Source organism: Scomber japonicus, chromosome 11 (genome assembly GCF_027409825.1).
Source record: "Scomber japonicus isolate fScoJap1 chromosome 11, fScoJap1.pri, whole genome shotgun sequence".
Classification (NCBI taxonomy): Eukaryota; Metazoa; Chordata; class Actinopteri; order Scombriformes; family Scombridae; genus Scomber; species Scomber japonicus.
The window spans coordinates 33,286,560-33,305,871 of NC_070588.1; the positions used below are offsets into that span (position 1 = coordinate 33,286,560).

A 19,312-nucleotide genomic window follows, 5' to 3' on the forward strand; every position below is an offset into this window, starting at 1 on the left:
GTTGATGTCACAGATACGACGGGGGTAACACTAGAGATCAGCGTGGTCACTATACTGGCTGACCATCACTAAAAACTCACAACCAGAGTTAAACTCTGAAGTGAAAGTCTGCTGGAACCAGCTGGAGATGACATCAAAACAGGAAACGCATCCTTATCTGTGTAGATTTCAATAGAAGTATAGGACAGAAAAGTAATTTTCCAACTTTTCCAACCTTGCTACACCCCTCCCCAATATCCGACAGAAAAGATATCACATCAATAAAACAAGCAGTGTGCCTCAGTAATGGTTTAACATTCACCTTCACTTCCATCTCAGCACATGAGAAAACATAACACTGTGTGTCACATGACATTATCAACTTTGCCTAATAAAATTAAAAAAAAAAAAAAGATTACGTTTCATCAACATCATCGTCAACTATCAATACAACATTAGTTGCTATAATAAGGCAAAAGATAGGTGTTTACATGGTGTCTGGAGTGTGCCAGTGTTAATAAATCAATACGTTTTGCATTAAAATAAAAAAGATGTAAAAACTCATTTGATTTGTCAGTTCATAATTATTTTGTTTTGTCTAAAAATGATTAAGAAGTAATATTTAGGGCCCGAGCACTGACAGTGTGAAGGCCCTGTTAAATCTGTAAGAATAATTCTTGGTCAAACAAACATATTTTGAGAGCCTAAACGTGCCCGAAAAGTCATGAAAATTTGCTCATGCATTTTTCAAACCTGGTGAAAAATGTGAAATGGCCATCACAAAATGACTCACCAGCGCCCCCTAGAAAATTAAGAAAATTGAGCCCCTTGCTCCACATTGACGTAGACAAACCAAAGTCGGTATGCATATGTATCACGTAAAGACACACAATAAAGTCTCTTGGACCCATACCCTAACTCCAAAAGGAAGTCGGCAATTTTGATTTGAATTTCAGATTTTGGCGCCATTTTTGCGATTTCCACGCCTCATACTTTAACGAACTCCTACTAGAGATTTAAATCTGACCAACTTCAAATTTGCTCAGCATCATCTTAAGACCTTGAAAAGTTATCAACATTCTTCACTGCATGCAGCTTTAATATTTATTTAATTATCTATTTTTATCTGATAATCTGTCATTCAGTTTCACAGTTAATTTCTTAACTTGTTAATTAACATGTTCCATGTTGTGATCAATTCACAGACAGCTGTCTTTCAATTGGGAATTGTGTCACATAGAAATAAAATTAGGTCCAATCCACAGAGCAGTTTTAAATTGATCAACTCAATGATTGACCAGACCTAAACACAAAATGTATAATTATTCCAGTGGCACACTCTGAACTCCTTCAACAGAATATTCAGATATGGAGACCAGAGGAAGACACTGGATCCACCAACACTGAAGAAGTAAGTGAACTCTCCGTCTGCCTGTAGTCTGCTGCTGGTGTTCTGCTTGTAGTTGTTGCTTCTGTTGGTCTTGATGCTGTCTGAATAAAGCACCAGTATTCTTTCCTCTTCTGTTGAGTTCTGTTGCAGTAAAAGTTCAGGTTGCTACAGATCTATCGTAGTCCAAATGTCAAAATCCAAATGGCTTTCATGTCATGTAAATGTTCTCCAACAAAACAACATGATAACATGGCCAACATTCAGTATTATTACAAATGGAACCATGGAGAGGAGCTGTGGAACCAGCATGGCCAACACTGAAAACAAATTGTTCCATAAAAGTGTCATGTACATACTGTATGCCTGTGTGTAGGTTTAGTACTACAGTTTACAAGCTCCAACCCCCCCCCTCCCCCCCACTTGTTTTATTGAGTGCTTTAGGTGTACACAAACCAACACAATACACACACACACAAACACACGCACACTCTGACCAACACACTTATACTAAACGCACACTAAATTATGCTTGTGCAAAGATAATAAATGGCAAAAATCAGGCTCCAATCAGTCTGATATATGAAGAGATGAACTACATTCAGCTACAACAGCTTGTGATAGTGCAATATCTACACACACACACACACACACACACACACACACACACACACACACACACACGCATACACACATTGTCCTAGGTCACTTTTGGGGGGCATTACACAGACTTACATTCATTTCCTACATACTTACCCTAACTCTAACCACTTTACCCATAACCACTACTAACCCTAACCCTAACCTGAACCTAACTAAAAATCAACTTTTACCAAATTGGGGACATGGCTTTTGTCTCCAATTGGAAAATATGTCCTCAATTAACTGGTCCTAAGTGTGACATTAGTCTGAAAGTAGTCTATGACAGACCCATACGCATGTACACACACACACACACACACACACACACAGAGCACAGAGTCAGGTCTCAGATCTCAGTGGCGACTCCGGCGCTGAGCTCCTCTGCCTTTTCCCTGCAGGATCTGATCCCACCTCTGGACATAAAGACAAAAAGACAGTAAATGAAATGGAATTGCTGCCATCTTGCCAATGTATTGTTTGAGCAACTTTATAAGTAAAAAAAATTGACCAAATGTTTTTCTCCTGCCATTGCAATAAAAACCACAGAATAGTGCACCGCTGCAGGTGTGTTCACATAGAGAAAAACAGGAGATGCAATGGTGTGTTTTGGATGAAAAACTGCTGCTGCCTGTGTATGTGTGTGTATTTGGAGGTGAATCGCACCTTGACCTTCCTGCCCATTTTGTCCCTCCACTTTTGAGCAATGGAGCCGTCGATCAGGAGCAATCTGCAATGCATACACACTCACAGTCAGGTATATATTATTAACAATACCTTTACTATTGATTTTACAATTGTCCTTCTCATACCTGGATGTCTCCTCATGCTCATAGCCCATAATGAGGTACTCTTCTCCAGGAGACAGAGTAGGACACAGGCAAGAGGAAGAGTAGTAGAGTGTCTGCGTCTCCTTGGGAATGTTGACCAGGGAAGACTTGAGCACCTCCTTCACCTCCACCACTGCCGTGGGCTCCAGACCACGATTCCTCACCTCCCTCACCCTTGCCCTGATCACTGAAGATAAGTCATCAGCATACATGGAGACATTTGAATATTCAACTTTCCTTTGTTATAATCTGAAGAAGTCAAGAAGTCTGAGCTCACAAAACAGATTACAAGTCAGGGCTTTAATATTGCTAGCATATTAGCAAATAGCTTGCCATCTGTAGTGGAAAGTCCTACAAGTAGTCACTACATCATCAAGTGTCTAGAATCACACATTTTGTGAAGATGTCCGGATTAATCTTGCTGTCTCACCTTCTGGTGTGAATGGGCCGAAGTTGGAAGTCACATTTGGATTGATGATTATGAAGCACTTATGTTATACTGATGTGTTAGCACATATTACTGTGGTCCCATTAGAAACCAACAAGAGGTAACACTCAAGAAGCCAATAAAGAAATGCTACCACATCACTCTACACTACATCCAACCAAGAAGCTGGATTCTCAATCATCCAGGTGCTGGACATTTTTCACAAATAAGACCTGTTTCATTGATTAAGTCCATACATAAGCCCCTTTTTGTTCAAATTTCTATGAGCTGGTGCACTTTTAATATTTGTAAGTGTCTTGTTATTGTCCTGTTTGAAAGAAGACTTGACAGTTAATTCATTTCTGTCATCCTGTGGAGATTCCAACAAGACAAAATGAGATCTTACTTGCTGCCACCAATGACCTTCCTTTCCAAATTATAATCCATTCATTTAGACAACCTTGTTATGCACTCTGACATGAAATCAAGCTTCACTAAACTCTTGTGTTTTAATAATATCTGAATATTTGGAAAGTGAGCTCTTGGTTTTAATGATGACTGGAAAAAAAGACGAAAATCTTCTTCAAACTGATTCTGTTGCCAAAGGCACTAGTGAGCTCCAGAACTCCACATGGAAATCTCTACTGGGTTTGCCAAATCATGCCTGTGTGCTGCAATCATCTGGAAAAGCCTTTCTGGTCTTTTAGCTTTTGAAAAACTGGTCAGAGAGAAAGAATCCACTGAGGAGTTCAATGATGCTAAAAAGATTTGTACAGCTTTATTGAGCAGTATGATTAATGCTCATAACAAATGAAGTAATGAGCATTCAGACTAGATATCTAGATGTGTGATGATGCCTATTTTTCACTTGTAGCCTTGAGGAGTGATGATTGGCTGTCAGATTTAATGCTCAGACTAAATTCTCACTTTAAAACTTCACACACCTGGTTTGGAAATGTACCAACAGACTTCCACAGACTCAGATCCTGACTGATGGAAGATAAGTCACAAATTACACCCCTTAATATGTGATTAATGTATTAAAACTCCTAGTGGGATCATCAAGGAAACACTTTAGCATTACAAGCAGGGATTCAATGCTCAACAATATTATTTCATTACTATTATTTCATATTCTGATAACTGTCATTGTCATTAACATACCAGCAGGTACTCTTACGTATAACTATGTCAGAGTAAAGCAGATTGATCAACAGTTACATTTGAAAAAATTTAACAAAGTCCCAGATGACTCACCGTAATTATAGTTGTGCTTCAGATAAGTTTTCAAACCCATTTTGATTGGCTTGCATCTGCAGCGATCTACACACACACACACACACACACACACACACACACACACACACACACACACACACACACACACACACACAGTGGGTGATTCTGTGATCATAATTTTGAAAAGAAAAAGAGACTGGGTTCAGGCTCCACCTCCACATTTCCAGAGTGATTTTGTCATACAATGTTTCATTCAATAAAGAATGGATGGGGATGAGTCCCATGCTCATGTTAACTCAAGAATGTTGTATGATTGATTTTCCCAATTATCCACCAGAATGGTATTAATAAGTCGAAAATTCATAATTGTGAAAAGCTCAATCCTAACTCCCCAAAATGTATACACAATCTACATGTGCCATTCAACACTACACCTTTCATTAATGATGCCAAAGGATGACTCGTAAGTGCTCTGGAGTAAACTATTGAGAGTTTAATGTATGAAATTGTAAAAACATGAATGAGGGAGTGATTTCAGAAACAGCTTTAGTGTATGCTCAGAATTCCAGAATGTATCGGTCACTTGTTTAGTGTTGGTCTTAGAGCTGATGACCAGTAAATCCAGTGTAGGGTCAGACTACTAAAAGCAAAGTTCATAGATGTATTTAGAGAGCTGGATACCATGCTGCCAGTCAGTCTTGCTGCCAATTTGCCCCAAGTGGCTAGTTGCAGTACTGCAAAAAAAAACGGAAAAAAGACGCTAAAAGTATTTTTGGCATATACTGCCATTATAAAAGAGGTATTTATAAAACTGTTAAAATGCACCACAAACTGAAAACAAGGTAAATTATTCTTGTTTGCATTGTGAATGTTTAAACCATGAAGGTTTCATATTTGCAAAGCGTTGTCAGAGCCTGGAAAATATACTTTTATGTGTGTAATGTCTGTAAAGTCTACTGGCCAGTATACCAAGCAAGAACGGCGAGGCCAGCAGGAAAAACACCACTGTGTATACTCAGTGGCCCAATATGGAATGCAAGAAACATATTTGACTTATGTTCCTGACGAGCAATTTTCATTCATGGCACCATTTTGGAGTGCAGTTCCTATAACACGAACATGGTACAGTCACATTACAATACCGTCCTTTGAGTATTAACTGCATCTCCCACTACACTTGGAACCTGCAGACTAACAACTTCAAGCATGACGTGTGTACAGTCAGTAAAGAGAAAAAGTGATTCACTCTGTTTGGAAAAGTCATTATTCTAACAGCAAGCCACCACCTTGTTTAGTACAGTATTACCCTGATTTCTCTGATAAATATTTGTTTTCATCACAACCTTTTTCTGGGTTGAATATGGTTTTGTTTCGGTAGTTTATTGGAAACCAAAGGCTAATTTGACAATACCTTAACCTTCAAAACTTCTGAGGGGGAGAAGCCTTAACTGGGACAGAGGTAGAGACAGTTAGACAGACAGTTTACCTCCATTGGGTCCTCTGCAGTGGAGGTTGTTGGAGTCCATGGGAAAGTCTGGACTGGATTCTGTCAAGAGTATCAAACCAAGAACACACCTGCATCAGCTTTTTAATGAATTTGTTAAACTGGTTTCTAGACTGTTCTAGTCTGTGTTCTGATGCACATCAGCACTGGCTAGCTTTCCAGAAAACGATCAAAAAGTTTTGGCAGAGAGAAGGTCAAAGGTCAGGCTCACCTGGGTTACATCTGGCTGGGTCCTGGTTGTATGGATCTATAGAGACACAGAGTAACACTGGTCAGAACAGAAAGAAATCAGATCCATTTTGTCCTGTTATCACATAATACAACAACAGGAAACATGGGAGAGGATGTTCTGACAGTTTGACACAGTGGTCAACAGAACAGTGAAAAAAAAACGGCACAGAGAAATGATTATTATTTACTCCACAACTATTCATTTAGCAGCATCACAGACAGTGTACATATTGTACAAAGAAGAACAAATCAGTGATTTTGACCAGTCCAGTCCTGCTAAAGTGTTCCCTGGAGGCTGCAGTGTTTATTACAGCCACAAAATGAAAGTGACTGACAGAATAAACACCATCCTCATGATTTATCTGTTGTTAAGGCCTCACCAATAATGGAGCTTAAAATGTAAAGTTAATTCTCAGACTTGGGAGTGAGATGCTGTCTCAAGTGGAAAAGGTCAAGTATATGAAGCTCTGGCTGGGAGAGGATCCAACCTGTCCTTTGTGTTCAGCTCCAGCAACACTCAAGCACATCTTGAAAGGCTGTAAGACCAGCCTGACACAAGGCATATACACCTGGTGACACAATCAAGTGCTCAAGTGCTTAGTAGTGAAACTGGAGACCAAGAGAGACAAATGCCCTGCCTCTCAAAACCCCAGGTCAAATTCCCACACATGCCATAATTCATTCGTGAGGGAAAGAAACAAGCGCCCAGCCTCTCATCTCAACTCAAGCCTACTGTATGGAGCCATGGACTGGGAAATGTTTGCTGACTAGGGCCAGCAACTCATAACTCCACCTGAGATTGCAACTACCAACTTGCAACCAGATCAGGTCTTCTGGTGAAATTCCTGTTGGTGTGCCTACCTCATCCAGCTGTCTCCCAGGAGGATGTGGTGGAACAGGCCTCAGAATGCAAGAAGCTGTGCTACGCAGACGTGGCAGCTGAAGCTGCAGGGAGAGGCTGGAAGTTGGAAGTTAATCCAGTGGAAGTGGGGTGCAGTGGGTTCATCGCCAGTTGAACCATAATGCTCTTGAGTGATAGAAGTCTCAGGGCAGGCCAAGAGGAAGGCAATCAAAGTCCTGGCCAACACAGCGGAAAGGTGCAGTCATTGGCTGTGACTGACGAGCACAGATACCGTCTGGGCTCCCAAGTGACCACAGAGGAGCCAACCATGAGACACACACCCAGGACTGATCAACCTGCAGTGGGCCTGTCTTGACAGAGGCTGTCTTGTTATAAAAGGCCGAAACACCCATTGACGTCAAGGTACACAACTGATGAGGTGCCACAATGGTGGCTCCATCTGGTGGTCATATCCCAGAACGAGTCCACGATGGCAAGTAAAATGCTGTATCTTTATGGACTGTAACACCAAGTCCTATTTAATGAATTTGGAAATCTAATGGAATGCATGATCCATATATTGTGCACATTTAAACTCTCACTTATGGCTATGAGCTTTGTACTGACCAAGAAAACAGATTGCAGATACAATCAACCAAAATGAGTGTCCATTCTGAGATAGGGTGAGGGACTTAGACATCCGGAAGGAGCTATTAGTAAAACTGCTGCTCCTCTGCCAGTTAGGATACTTTGAGCATCTGATTAGGATGCCTCCCTTTATGAGGACTTCTGGGGACATCCAACAGGGAGGAAACCTCTTGTGCAAATCCAGAACACACTGACTATCCCAGCTAAGGAATGTCTTGGGAACTTCCACAAGGTGTTTGCTTAGTCTGCTGCTGCTGTGATCCAGTCCCAAGCAATAAAAAAATGGATGGATAAATGCATGGATTGCCCTGATAGGGTTAGTAGTGCATGTTAATGGAGATTACAATTTAAAAGGTTCCTCCACTGGGGAACAGAAATGTAATTAGACTGTGTCTCGGACTTTAGGTTATATCTGTGATGAGAGTCGTGAATGTTTTAAAAAGTGTCAAGGCTGATGCAGTCTTTTTGTACATTTTGGATAATTTCTGTGTAAACATATAACCATAATTGCCAGGACCCTTTTCAAAGTGTCCATATTTGCTTATTGATAGGCCTTTTTGTGGGAGACATTTTGACATGCCATTGTAGGAAAAGTTCAATGTATGACGGATGAATTTCATGTTGCCGCTTGAATTTGATTAGATGTATTGCCTTGAAAATTTAGTACAGACATTCACGAATCCCAATGACTTTGGTGATCCCCTGATTACCATGTGCTTTGACTTTAGGGCCATTTAGCATGTGCTTAAAGTAAGATGGTGACAATGGTAAACATTACCTGCTAAACATCACAATGTTAGCATTGTCATTCAGAGCATATTAGTATGCTGATATTAGGAGTAGCTCATAGCACAGCCAAAGGTAAATAAAGCATCATGGATGCTTAGTCTTGTTTACTCATCTCCTGTTCTCATATGTAGTGTCTGTATACAAGTAAGAAAAGAGAACTTCTCATTGGGTTATATTTTGTGACAGCAGAGCTGTGCTATTCAGTGCACTCAGTTATCCAATATCAGAGCTTCTTTGAATGCAACAGCAAGTTAGCAATGAATGGAGCCCTACTGTGGCTGCTTTAGATTTCTGTTCCTACAGGAGACAAACATCTGAACAGCAACATTCAGGTTGGAGTCCCGCTGAAAATCAGTGGAATGGCTTAAATTATCCACCCTGACTGGACCTCAGCAAATCAACAAGTCACACTGAGGGAAAATCCCAAAACCCCACTGAGCTAAGCTGAGCCGAGCCAGGCCAGGAGATACGTGGGTGTATCGTTATGGAGGTCAAGGGGATTGAGATGAGTTTTTTTCAAGACTGGTCCAACTTCTGTTTAAAGAAGCAGAGGACAGTGAGGGGTTTATAGTGTAAAATGAGTGGGTCGCCTGTATCAAGGAGCTCTTTGAGAAAGTCAGTGGGAGTGAAGTCGGAGGGGAAGTGACTCGCGCTATCTGTTCGAGAAGTCTTCATTTTTTTCAAATAGTGTTGTATTCTTATTTAGATCACACCTCCATATTAAGGCTGTACGAGCAAATTAGTCAAATTTATTATATCAGGATAATTGAGATGCATTAGAGATGCATCATCTTGTTTTCAAGGGGATCTGAGAATATACACTCACAAGAATAAATAAAAAACAACAAATTATGACGACAGACTTTTTAATAGTCAGATATGCTGCTTGGCCAAAAGCGTGTGGTCACACATTTTAGTCATATGTGACTGTTGACTATGTCATTCCAAAAGCATGGATATCTCTTCTGGTTTCAGGCTTTCAGATATTGGAACCTGGCAGTAGGGATTTGCTCCCATTCAGCCACAAGAGCATTACGTCCAACACAGATGTTGGGTGACAAGATCTGGCTCACAGTCGGTGATCCAATTCATTCCAAAGGTTTGGATGGGGCTGAGGTCAGGGCTCTGTGCAAGCCGGTCAAGCACTTATACATCAAACTGGGAAAAGCTTTTCTTTGTGGAGCTGGCTTTGTGTGCAGGGGTATTGTCATGTTGAAACAGGAAAGGGCCTTTCCCAAACTGCTTTCAAAATAAAATATCACTTGTTCAGTATCTGTTCAAAATGTGGCTGATTGGCCTCCTGCCACTGCTTCAATACATTAAAACTGTTGATGTGCAGTGCAAATGAGTATATACACCAACAACATGAAATAAAATAACTCTATTAGACACAGATGTTAAGTACTATAATAGTGAATCTATTTTATTTTCATGTGTAATTTATTTAAATATAAAATACATAACAGAGAGCTTTTGATGTGCATCCTAGAATAAAGTGGATTGATCATATTGGACTCTTAGATCGTTAATTTTCTGTGGCTTCAGTTTGGATCATTTGACCGGGTATGTTCTCAAAAAGATTTATGCTTAAATAGTGGTTTTGAATTGCCTGTTGGAAGTAGCCTAAAAGTCTGTTCCCTCTTGATTTTTCTTGATTAAAAGCTCTGTTTTCACTGTCTACTTTCATCTTTTTAGAGCGCACCATGTGAAACAAATTTTCTCTGACCAGCTGTGCTCATGGCTCATGGCTATATTATGGAGTAGGTTTTATTATTAAGGAGTACAAAAAAAATCTGAAAACAAAAAAGGAAATAATCAGAGCAACTCATGAAAGGACATCAGGGTTTAATGAACAAGCTCAGTTTTTTCAATAGTTTTTTCATTATTTGACTGTTGCACACCCAATTTAGCTATTTCCAGTTAGGCCCTATGCTATTTCAAAATCATCACATTTTATTCTGAGTAAGAATATCCAGCCACACTGATCCAAATTTTCATTTTCACATTCATAGAAATGCTGCTCTCCAACACCACTTCAACACCCTTTACTCCTGGACAGCATACTCATACACAGAGCTGAGTGGCTCGCTGTTCTCTTGTTTATTCAAAGTTTATTAATATTAAATGTGTCGTGTGTCCAAGCACGCCATGTGAAGATATTTTTCTCTGACTCACTGTACAGCTCTGTGCTCATGACATGCAGTTGCTGATGTCCCGCTGCTGCTGAGCGGCTCGCTGATCACTTGTTTATTTAAAGTTTATTAATATTAAACAAGTCGTATATCCAAATTGCACCAAATTTGACACTGCACTTCCTTGAGTCCCCAGTGATAGAGCTGCCAAGGTGGAAGTCGATCGAATGAACGTTTCTTGAGATACATGAAGGACATACATACAGACAGACAGAGAGTTGTTGATTTATAGTTAGATGATTTCCTTCATTGAATCTAAGGACCAAAAACTGCAAGTACACAAAAGGTCCACATACTTTTAGCCATATGCTATATATTGCACTACTCTGATAAGCCAATCAGTCACTGGTTAATTGTTAGCATTGGTAGCCTTTGTTGTTTGTTGTTCCATGGGTTGTCTGTGTTATACACTTGCATACTTTGGATTGGATTTCACCTTAAATGTAAACGATTGTCTTTGAGAAGTTTCCATTTGGAGTACCACTTCAACTTTCCATTTCAACTTCCTGATGCTGGCCAGAGAGTGGGATCATTAGGGGGGGAGGGGGGGCTTAAAAGAACAGGAGCTAAAATGGCCTCTTTCAGACAGAGGCTGAACTGAGGGGCAGCAGAAAGGCTCAGTATAAGTAAATTAAGTTTTTGAAGGTATTCCAGTAGATACCCAGATTTAAAATATAGACCCGGAAATGTACCGAATATGTTCCAGTTAAAGCTTGAACTAAGTGATAAAGGAAGGCTGCATATTTCTTCCTTTTGATACTGATAGAAACTATTTCTCACAGGGAGATGTTCAGGGATCTAAGGAATCCCACAACAGAATAAAAGTTTTTTATCGATGTGGGTGCCAGTAATCTGAGCTCAACAGACTGTTGGAAACAGCAGAGTGTTTATGGGTCAAGTCAAATAAATCAGAGTTTATAGACCACAGAATCTGCAACAAAGGGCACAGTCACGGTAGAATATACAACAGCTGACAAAATGTTGGCTGAAATGTCCATCAGTCATCAGATATTAGTAAACCTTTGGATATCATGCATTCCTAATCGTTAACGTACAGTAACATCTCTCTTTAATTTATTTTGAAATTGGACCACATGCTCATAATTGTGGGAAAACATTCAAAACATTCACTGTCTTATTCAAACCAGACGTGTTTGACTGAGCTGTGCTTGTGAAAAGATTTATTTCTACAATAAGATGATTACAATACGGTAAACTTTAGGCCACTTTTGGTTTGGGAATGATCATGGTTACAGTAAAAAAGCCAACATTAATTGGTTGAAAAAATAATCTTACCATGAGGTCCATTCTACTGTTTCAAACAGCTTTCAATCAAATCATGTGATCTTCATCAGCAGAGGGAATTTGATTGTTATGGAATTGTCGATGTTCAAATTTTCCATTTTTCTCAGAACTTTACAGACTTCTTGTCTATGTTGGCTCAAATGTTTATGTTCAGAATTTTTTGGTGACCTTAGAAAGAGTAGTTGAGAAGACAATCTTACCACAAAGTCTATTTAGTAGCTGTTTCGTAGCTTCACAACAGCTACAGATTGAAACTAGTGGTGAAATAATTTCTCAACTGCTTTTTCAAGAATGACAAGAATGAACTTTGAACCTCATCCAACATTAATTGCTGGATTGTGAAATCTCTACCTCCAGTCTGTGCAATCTTACTGCTAAGAAAGGTCTTACTATCACAAAATTGAAGACGATACTTCCTGAATTGGCACTGAACACTGACATAGGTCATAAATCATGTTCTGCAGAATCTAACATGAACACAACTTGTACAGACATATTTTTGTCTGTCGGGGCTGTTTGTCACTGCCATCGCCTTTTTCTATGACTGTGGTTTATCTTTATCATCTTCACCTTCGTCTTGACACACAATCACAAGGCAAGACTGATTGATTGATAGGCCACCTACCAATTATCCACTGCCTTGGAAGAAACATAGCAGTCACATATAATGTAATGATAAAGATAACATAAATAATAAAAGCAGTGATACCTGGCCCTTCTGCCTTGACGATGGCCTCAGGTGAGATGCAGACTCCGCGGTCATACAGCGGCAGCTCGCTGCAGGACAGACTGTCGGGCCAGCTGTGGTTGTAGCGCTTCATAACTGGCTCGCAGCCATACTTTGCGCGCTCGCACACTGCCTTGCAGGGTTTGATGGGCTCGTGCTGGAAGTCGATGGTGCAGATGGGAGCATACATAGCGCACAGGAAGAAGAGCAAATCCGGACTGCAGCCAGTACCTGAAAACACATAGGACAGTCACCAGGAGTGTTCCCCTCATCAGCAGGAATTTCTTTGGTACAGTTTGAGATGTAGCACCCCTCACTTTAAGCACTTTTTGTGTAAGGAAACATAAACTATAGTACTATTTTCCAACCCTCCTTTTTTCCTCCTGTCGGCCATGCTTGACTAGTCCTTTGACTTCTAATAAAGCATAAGGTATAGATTATCACCAAATTCTGTGTTAGACCTTTTTAGCAAACTTCATTCCAACTTATTACCACAGGTTTTACACATATTATTGGAAAGTATAGTCAACAGGCCTCATTTCCTAAATGAAATTATACTACTTATACTATTTTTTGGTGACTAACCCCAAACCTAAGCCTAACCCCTAACACCTCCAGAGTCAAAGTAGACCTGAGGACAACAGGAGGGTTAAATCATTTTTGGACATATTTGAGGATTTCCCATTGAAGTAGCTGACTGACATTTGAGGACATGCCCTGTCAACTACCATGTTTTTTAGTATTTTTAAGTGGAAGCTAGCAAGCTTTTCTACTGGCAAAGTGGTATAGGGTTAGGCAAGGTTGCAAAAGTTATCACAGATTCTGTCTCAAAAGCACATTAATGTTACTTCTGAAGCTGCTAAAGGAAGAGGATTCTTCCCTGTTGCTGTCATTCACCTTTACCTGTCAGCTTCAGAGCCTGCAGAGATGAGTCATAATTCACATAGACTAGGTCGGTTGAGAAACAACAGCAAACTCATACTTTTCACTCACATTTGATCTTATAACGTCATTAAATGAACACAAATTTCAGAAAAAGAAAATTAAACATGTTTTTGTCCACAGCACAAAATTACGTCTTAGGTGTGAAGCAACAGAGATGTGCGAGTCTGACATCTCACTGAGACTGTGGGCGGTTTCCTTCTACATCACTGAAGGTTCAAAACCTCTGGCTGACCACACACAGGACTTCTACTGACTGCCATCCTGCTGCATGTTCCACACAGAATTGGACCAGACAGAGTTCAACACCGGGCAGAGGACAAATCAACATTTTTATAGCAGAACAACACTGAGGTTTGGCTTCGACTTCACAATGAAGTCACAGAAATATTTTGAACTTGTGACCTGAAACCGCTTCCTGGTTTCTGGTCTGCAGGTCTTTCATTAGGGCATTTTTTCTGGTTAAAGCTTATTGCCTTTCCACTTTCCCTTTCCGCTCGTTCAACCTCAGCTGAGCTCAAAATTCAGCCAATACCTAAAATGTATTTATTGAAGACAGATGTCCATGTATCATGAAACATTATGGGAGTTGTCAAGGTTGTTCACATGCCTTTGAATTTGATTTTTCTTACAGTTAACAACATTTCAAAATTAGTTTTTCTTACCACAAATCACAACTTTATTCCAAACATCACAGCTTATCCAGACCACAGACTACTAAAAAACCCTTTTTTCTCTCTTGGCTCCAGAGGAATCTCCTAAAGCACATACTTCTGGTTTTATTTTTCCAGGTATTGAAATATCTGTCTCTGACATTTCTGCCTCCACCCAAAACAATGCAGCTGAATTGAATTTCATTTGTGCTGCACACACAGCACAGCAGCAATATCTCTTTCTAACGTCAGTGCCCAGTACAGTGGAAGTGGAGAAGTAATCCACAGACCACAAAGTCACTTTCATGTGGACATTTTTCTAAAAACTGCTGATGGTGCTACAGGAAAAGTGTGGGGAACATTCTGGCATACATGTCATGGCCATTTATTTAATAGCTGTTGAAATATCTGTCTTGACCAAAGTGGTCATCTGACTGACACGAGCCATGCCACTAGTGTACATAAAGAGATCTTGAGAGAGAAGTTCATACCACCATACTCTTTAACCTCCAGAAACTTGCTGTTAGATGATCAAACAAGCTTTGCATCCTGGTTAAAAAAGTACTGAAAACTGACTTAATGATCAGACTAAATCAGCTCACAGTACAACCCACTGTTTCAATAGAGGAAGTGTGTAATATTTACTTTCTACTGAGAGATAGAAAGATAAAGAAAGTGATATGGCATGCTAAAATACACCTACTCACAGTGTCAGATAGATTTCAGTTTACAGATGGAGATGGTGTATATTCGGAACGTGCAGATTTGCAGAGCAGCTTTATTAGCTCAACTTATCAAAACCACACAGTCTGTAATATTCAGTAACAGCAGGTATGTAGAGAAGCAAAGTTTCTGTCTGAAGAGAAAGCAGTTTGTTCCAGTTCTGATCCCACCTCAACATTGTTCAACATTTTGAAAAGTCATGTGTTTGCCACAAACAAAATTCCACTCAGCTCCATTGTAATGAGGGAGACGCAGAAATCTCACGTTCAGAAATGTGAACAGAAAGCCAAAACCATCTGTATGGATAGATACCACTGCAGCAAGGGGAGAAAATATGTTTTTCATAATTGGGTAAACCTTCAGGCCAGTTTGTGTTTAATGATCAGCTGCATCAATCTGAGTTGGTTTTATTACCTTTTGGATTAAAGAAAACCATAAAACGGTTTGGCTGCAATACAGCTGGATGGATCGACCCTCCATGATAATGAACATTCTGACAGTAAAAACCACCTCAGCTCACAACAGAACAAAAAGAGCAAACAATATGAAAACTACTGGACCAACAACAATCCATTCATGTCATTAATCTTTACTGAATTCACCTTTAACCTGTCAAATACTCAACTTTACCTTTAACCATACACTAATGTTAGCATGAAAACACAGTCTGCCACGATGATTAACCTGGTAAATCTTATACATGCTAAACATCAGCGTATTGCTACTGACAGTGTGAGCATGTTAGTATTCTGATTTTAACATTTAGCCCCTAGCACATCTGTGCTGAAGAACAGCCTCACAGAGCTGCTAGCATGGCGGTAACCTCTTCATCTTGTTTTATAATGCCCCATAGCCTCCTCAAATCCCCAAACTTTGTTTCCAGTTCAAAGTTTTATGTTCTGAGTTGAGTTTCAAAATTCCTCTCTACAGGATTCATGGCTGAACAAATCAAAACTGAGGAAAAAGTTTGCTGTCATGGTTAGTTAAAGGATTTTGTGAGTTTTATCCATCATTTCAATCAACCTTGATAACATTTTCCTTTCCAACACTTGTACTGTTTCGCACAACATCACAGGCTTGCTGCAGGTCTGAAGGGAGCCTTAAAACGGCAGACTTGGAAGAGAAAATGTTTAAAAATTAAAGAAAAAAACCTTAATGGGAGGGTGGTGAAGAGAAGCTACATTAATACAGATTTATTCTCCTTCTTTTTAGTTGGTGGAAGTCAGGAAAGAAGCATGGAGAGGAGGAGGAGGAGGACAGGGTGTGATAAGAGACGATCAAGGCATGAAGAAGTGTGAAGGTATGTTACTAACACAGTGAAAGTACTTTTGGTCATGCTGTGCACTGAACAGAGGGTCATGTATAAGGTTGGAGGTTCTCCCATCATTTAAAAATGATGACTTTTCCTCGATTTTTCACCATGAATTAACTTTGATATTCTGAAGTGCAGATATGTAGTTATAAAAAGGTTGGATCTCATTTTCGGCTGCCATTCTTTCTATTCATTAGATTCTAATAATATAATGATAATGTAATATTCTTTTTGTAAAGCAAGAAATTCTTTGATGTAGTGCGATCGCCTGCACTAAATGTTCCCTCTGTTGGATACCGCTCCTCAATAAGCTCAAGAAGTCAACATATCTGATTAAGCCACCTGTTCAGTCGTATGAACAGGTTGTGTCAACAGTTCTTACGTCTACTTTGATCACGTGATTCAAAGAGTATAAAAGTACAGCTGAACTGTAGACAACCATTTTAACATGAAAGATTATTGGAAGAAACACGTCCAGACTACATCTATCACGGATTCATGGAAGCGTTATTCAGGTTTGGAGAAGGCGTCTTTGTTCGAGTACACAATATTCTTCTGTACTGTATTTTAATAAGGCGCTTGTATTGTTATTTGTCACCCTTTCTTCCCATAACCAGTTTTACAGACGCCCAAGTGACTGGAATGTACAGGTCTTCTAATAGCCACCCAGTGATATGTAGTATGATGATGTTGGATCAGAGCTACAGTCAAACCAGAATCCATCAGTGGGCTGTAAAGTCAGACCAGCTCTTTAAAATACGCCTGTTTTACCACTGACCTCTGGTAGGAAAGCCATTTTTTTCCTTTGTTGAATAAACTTAATCAGATTGATGGTTTCCACAAAAATGTTTCCATGATCTCTTTGTGAACTGATGGTTTAAGGTTTCCTGTCAGAAGGGTTCAAATCAGATCCAGCTCTGCTCCAGCAGCAAACACTTTGATTTGTCCTGTAAATGTTAAAGAGGGTAAGACAGACCAATCAATGCAGCTTCCATGTTCTGGAATTTCTCAGAAATTATTCGTCACTGGGCCGGGCGAAGTTAAGGTCAGGGTTGATTCACCCAAATTCCCAGAAAACAATATGTTTTGGGTGTATTTGTCTAGATTTCAACATATCTGTCAGTAAGATTTCTGCCTAAGCCCAGTACAACGTAAGTAGATGGAATCTGGTTGGTGCATTTGAAAGCGTATATTTAAAGAGTAATAGTGCCCACTTTCATAATCAGGTTTGCACTACCGACTATGGTTTGGCAGACAAATACTTAGCTTTGTTCTCCTAAAAACACTGTCAGACTCATGATGGATAAAGGAACTAGACATCAAAAACCTGGCCCCTACACCACCCACAATGCAACTAAACTGGAAACAGTTTAGTTGGAGAATAGGGTGTGTTATGCATCATAAGTCTGGTATCCTCACTTCTTTCTAACTCCACAACCCTGAGATTTTTTTTAATTTTCAAACTTGCAGCCCCAACTAATGTTGACTCCAGTGACATCACAGGGTATTTCTTAGACTTCATGACTAGTTCCTGACAATGTATTTGAAAGAATCGGGGACACTGATGAACTTGCTGAACCTGCACAGTCAACCAAAACTATCTGCATAGACAGACACAGCTAGAGGGAGGTCAGGAAATGTCTTCTTTGTATTTTGGGTGAACTAACCCTTTAAGGTTGTCTGTTTTGGCAAAACTGTAATATTCTGACTGACCCTTAGTAAAAAGCTACATATATTTTGCTTTGTGATATCCTCCACTTCTAACCTTCCTTCTTTCCCCTTGTTTTATCTCAAACATTTTTTATTATTATTTTTATTAAATAATAATTTAAGTTGCTTGTGTGGTTTAAGAAGGAGAAGAATAAGAAGAAGATGCTTCGGAGGCTGACTGCAAGGACATGAATACAGGAGCCAAGTAAACAAGGTCAATTTTACCTTCCAACACAATTCATATTTTTGAATGATGATTATGTTAATTCAATAACAGTTAATCATGATCAGTCAACTACTTAGGCTATTTAATGAGTTCATTACATAATAAAACCTTTAATTTCTAATGCATAGCCTATAATATATAATTTATGTTATAATCATAACTGAATCTACAGTAGGGTAGTTTTGATATTACTACTACTAATAATACTATTATGATTATGGGATTGTAAAACTAATACTATATAAAATACTATACAATACTTTATTTATAAACATTGTCACAGTGTGTTTGATATAATTTTATATTATTTGACATAAAAGAGAAAGAAGTGCACAGAAGAGAAAGAAAAAAATAAACAATAAAATAGATATGAATTCAAATTCTAAACATAAAGTGCAACATGAGTTGGAGTAGAGTAGTGTGTGTTAACTTGAGTCCCAGTATACAGAATGAATGAAGAGGAGTTCCAGGCTGGTTCTATAACTCACCCAGCAGTCCTTCAAACTGCTCGATGGCCAGCACCGCGTTGTCCTGCGTGCTGTGGTGGAGGTGGTTGGGCATCTTGGTCATGTTCCACGGCATGGACCTGCACAGAGGGATCCGCACCGGCTCGCAGGACGCCGCTTGGACCGCAGCCGGCCACAGCGCGCAGGACACGGCCAGCAGAGACACGGAGAGTCCTGGGGAGAGCATGTCTGGTCCGGTCCGGTCAGGAGGCTTCGGCAGCGGCTGTCGGTGCTCCGGTGAAGTCTCGCTTGAGTTAAATCCAAATAAAGGTGATTTATTATTATTTTTTATATAGTGATTGGAGCTGTTGTGCTGCTGCTGCTGCTGCTGCTGCTGTCCGGTCTGCAGGCAGCTAGAGGAAGCGGGAGGAGCTGCTTTCTTATTCAGACTTTCACCTCCTCCTCTTCCTCTATCCCTCCTTCTCTACAACTGCCCTCCTCTCCTCACCTCTCTTCTCTTCTTCTCTCCCCCCCTCCTCCTCCCTCCTTCTCTCCTCTCTTC

At 39.9% G+C, this 19,312-nt stretch overlaps 1 protein-coding gene across 1 annotated transcript; it reads right to left on the reverse strand.

The window, feature by feature from the left end:
* Positions 1 to 2,319: 2,319 nt before the first annotated feature.
* Positions 2,320 to 19,056, reverse strand: frzb (frizzled related protein). Its single transcript, XM_053328690.1, has 8 exons — positions 18,793 to 19,056; positions 12,721 to 12,969; positions 6,217 to 6,252; positions 5,988 to 6,047; positions 4,520 to 4,585; positions 2,818 to 3,022; positions 2,672 to 2,735; positions 2,320 to 2,421 (listed from the first exon to the last, which is right to left on the reverse strand). The coding sequence occupies exons 1-8, from the start codon at positions 18,995 to 18,997 to the stop codon at positions 2,362 to 2,364; spliced, it is 945 nt and encodes a 314-aa protein (XP_053184665.1). The 5' UTR covers positions 18,998 to 19,056; the 3' UTR covers positions 2,320 to 2,361.
* Positions 19,057 to 19,312: the final 256 nt, after the last annotated feature.

Bases quoted from the DNA above. Each gene is read 5' to 3' on its own strand.
- frzb (XM_053328690.1), bottom strand. From the start codon at position 18,997: ATGCTCTCCCCAGGACTCTCCGTGTCTCTGCTGGCCGTGTCCTGCGCG. The intron at 6,253-12,720 runs GTATCACTGCTT...GTGTCTCTATAG, and splicing joins CGTCAAGGCAGAAGGGCCAG to ATCCATACAACCAGGACCCA. The intron at 2,736-2,817 runs GTATGAGAAGGA...TATGCATTGCAG, and splicing joins GAGCATGAGGAGACATCCAG to ATTGCTCCTGATCGACGGCT.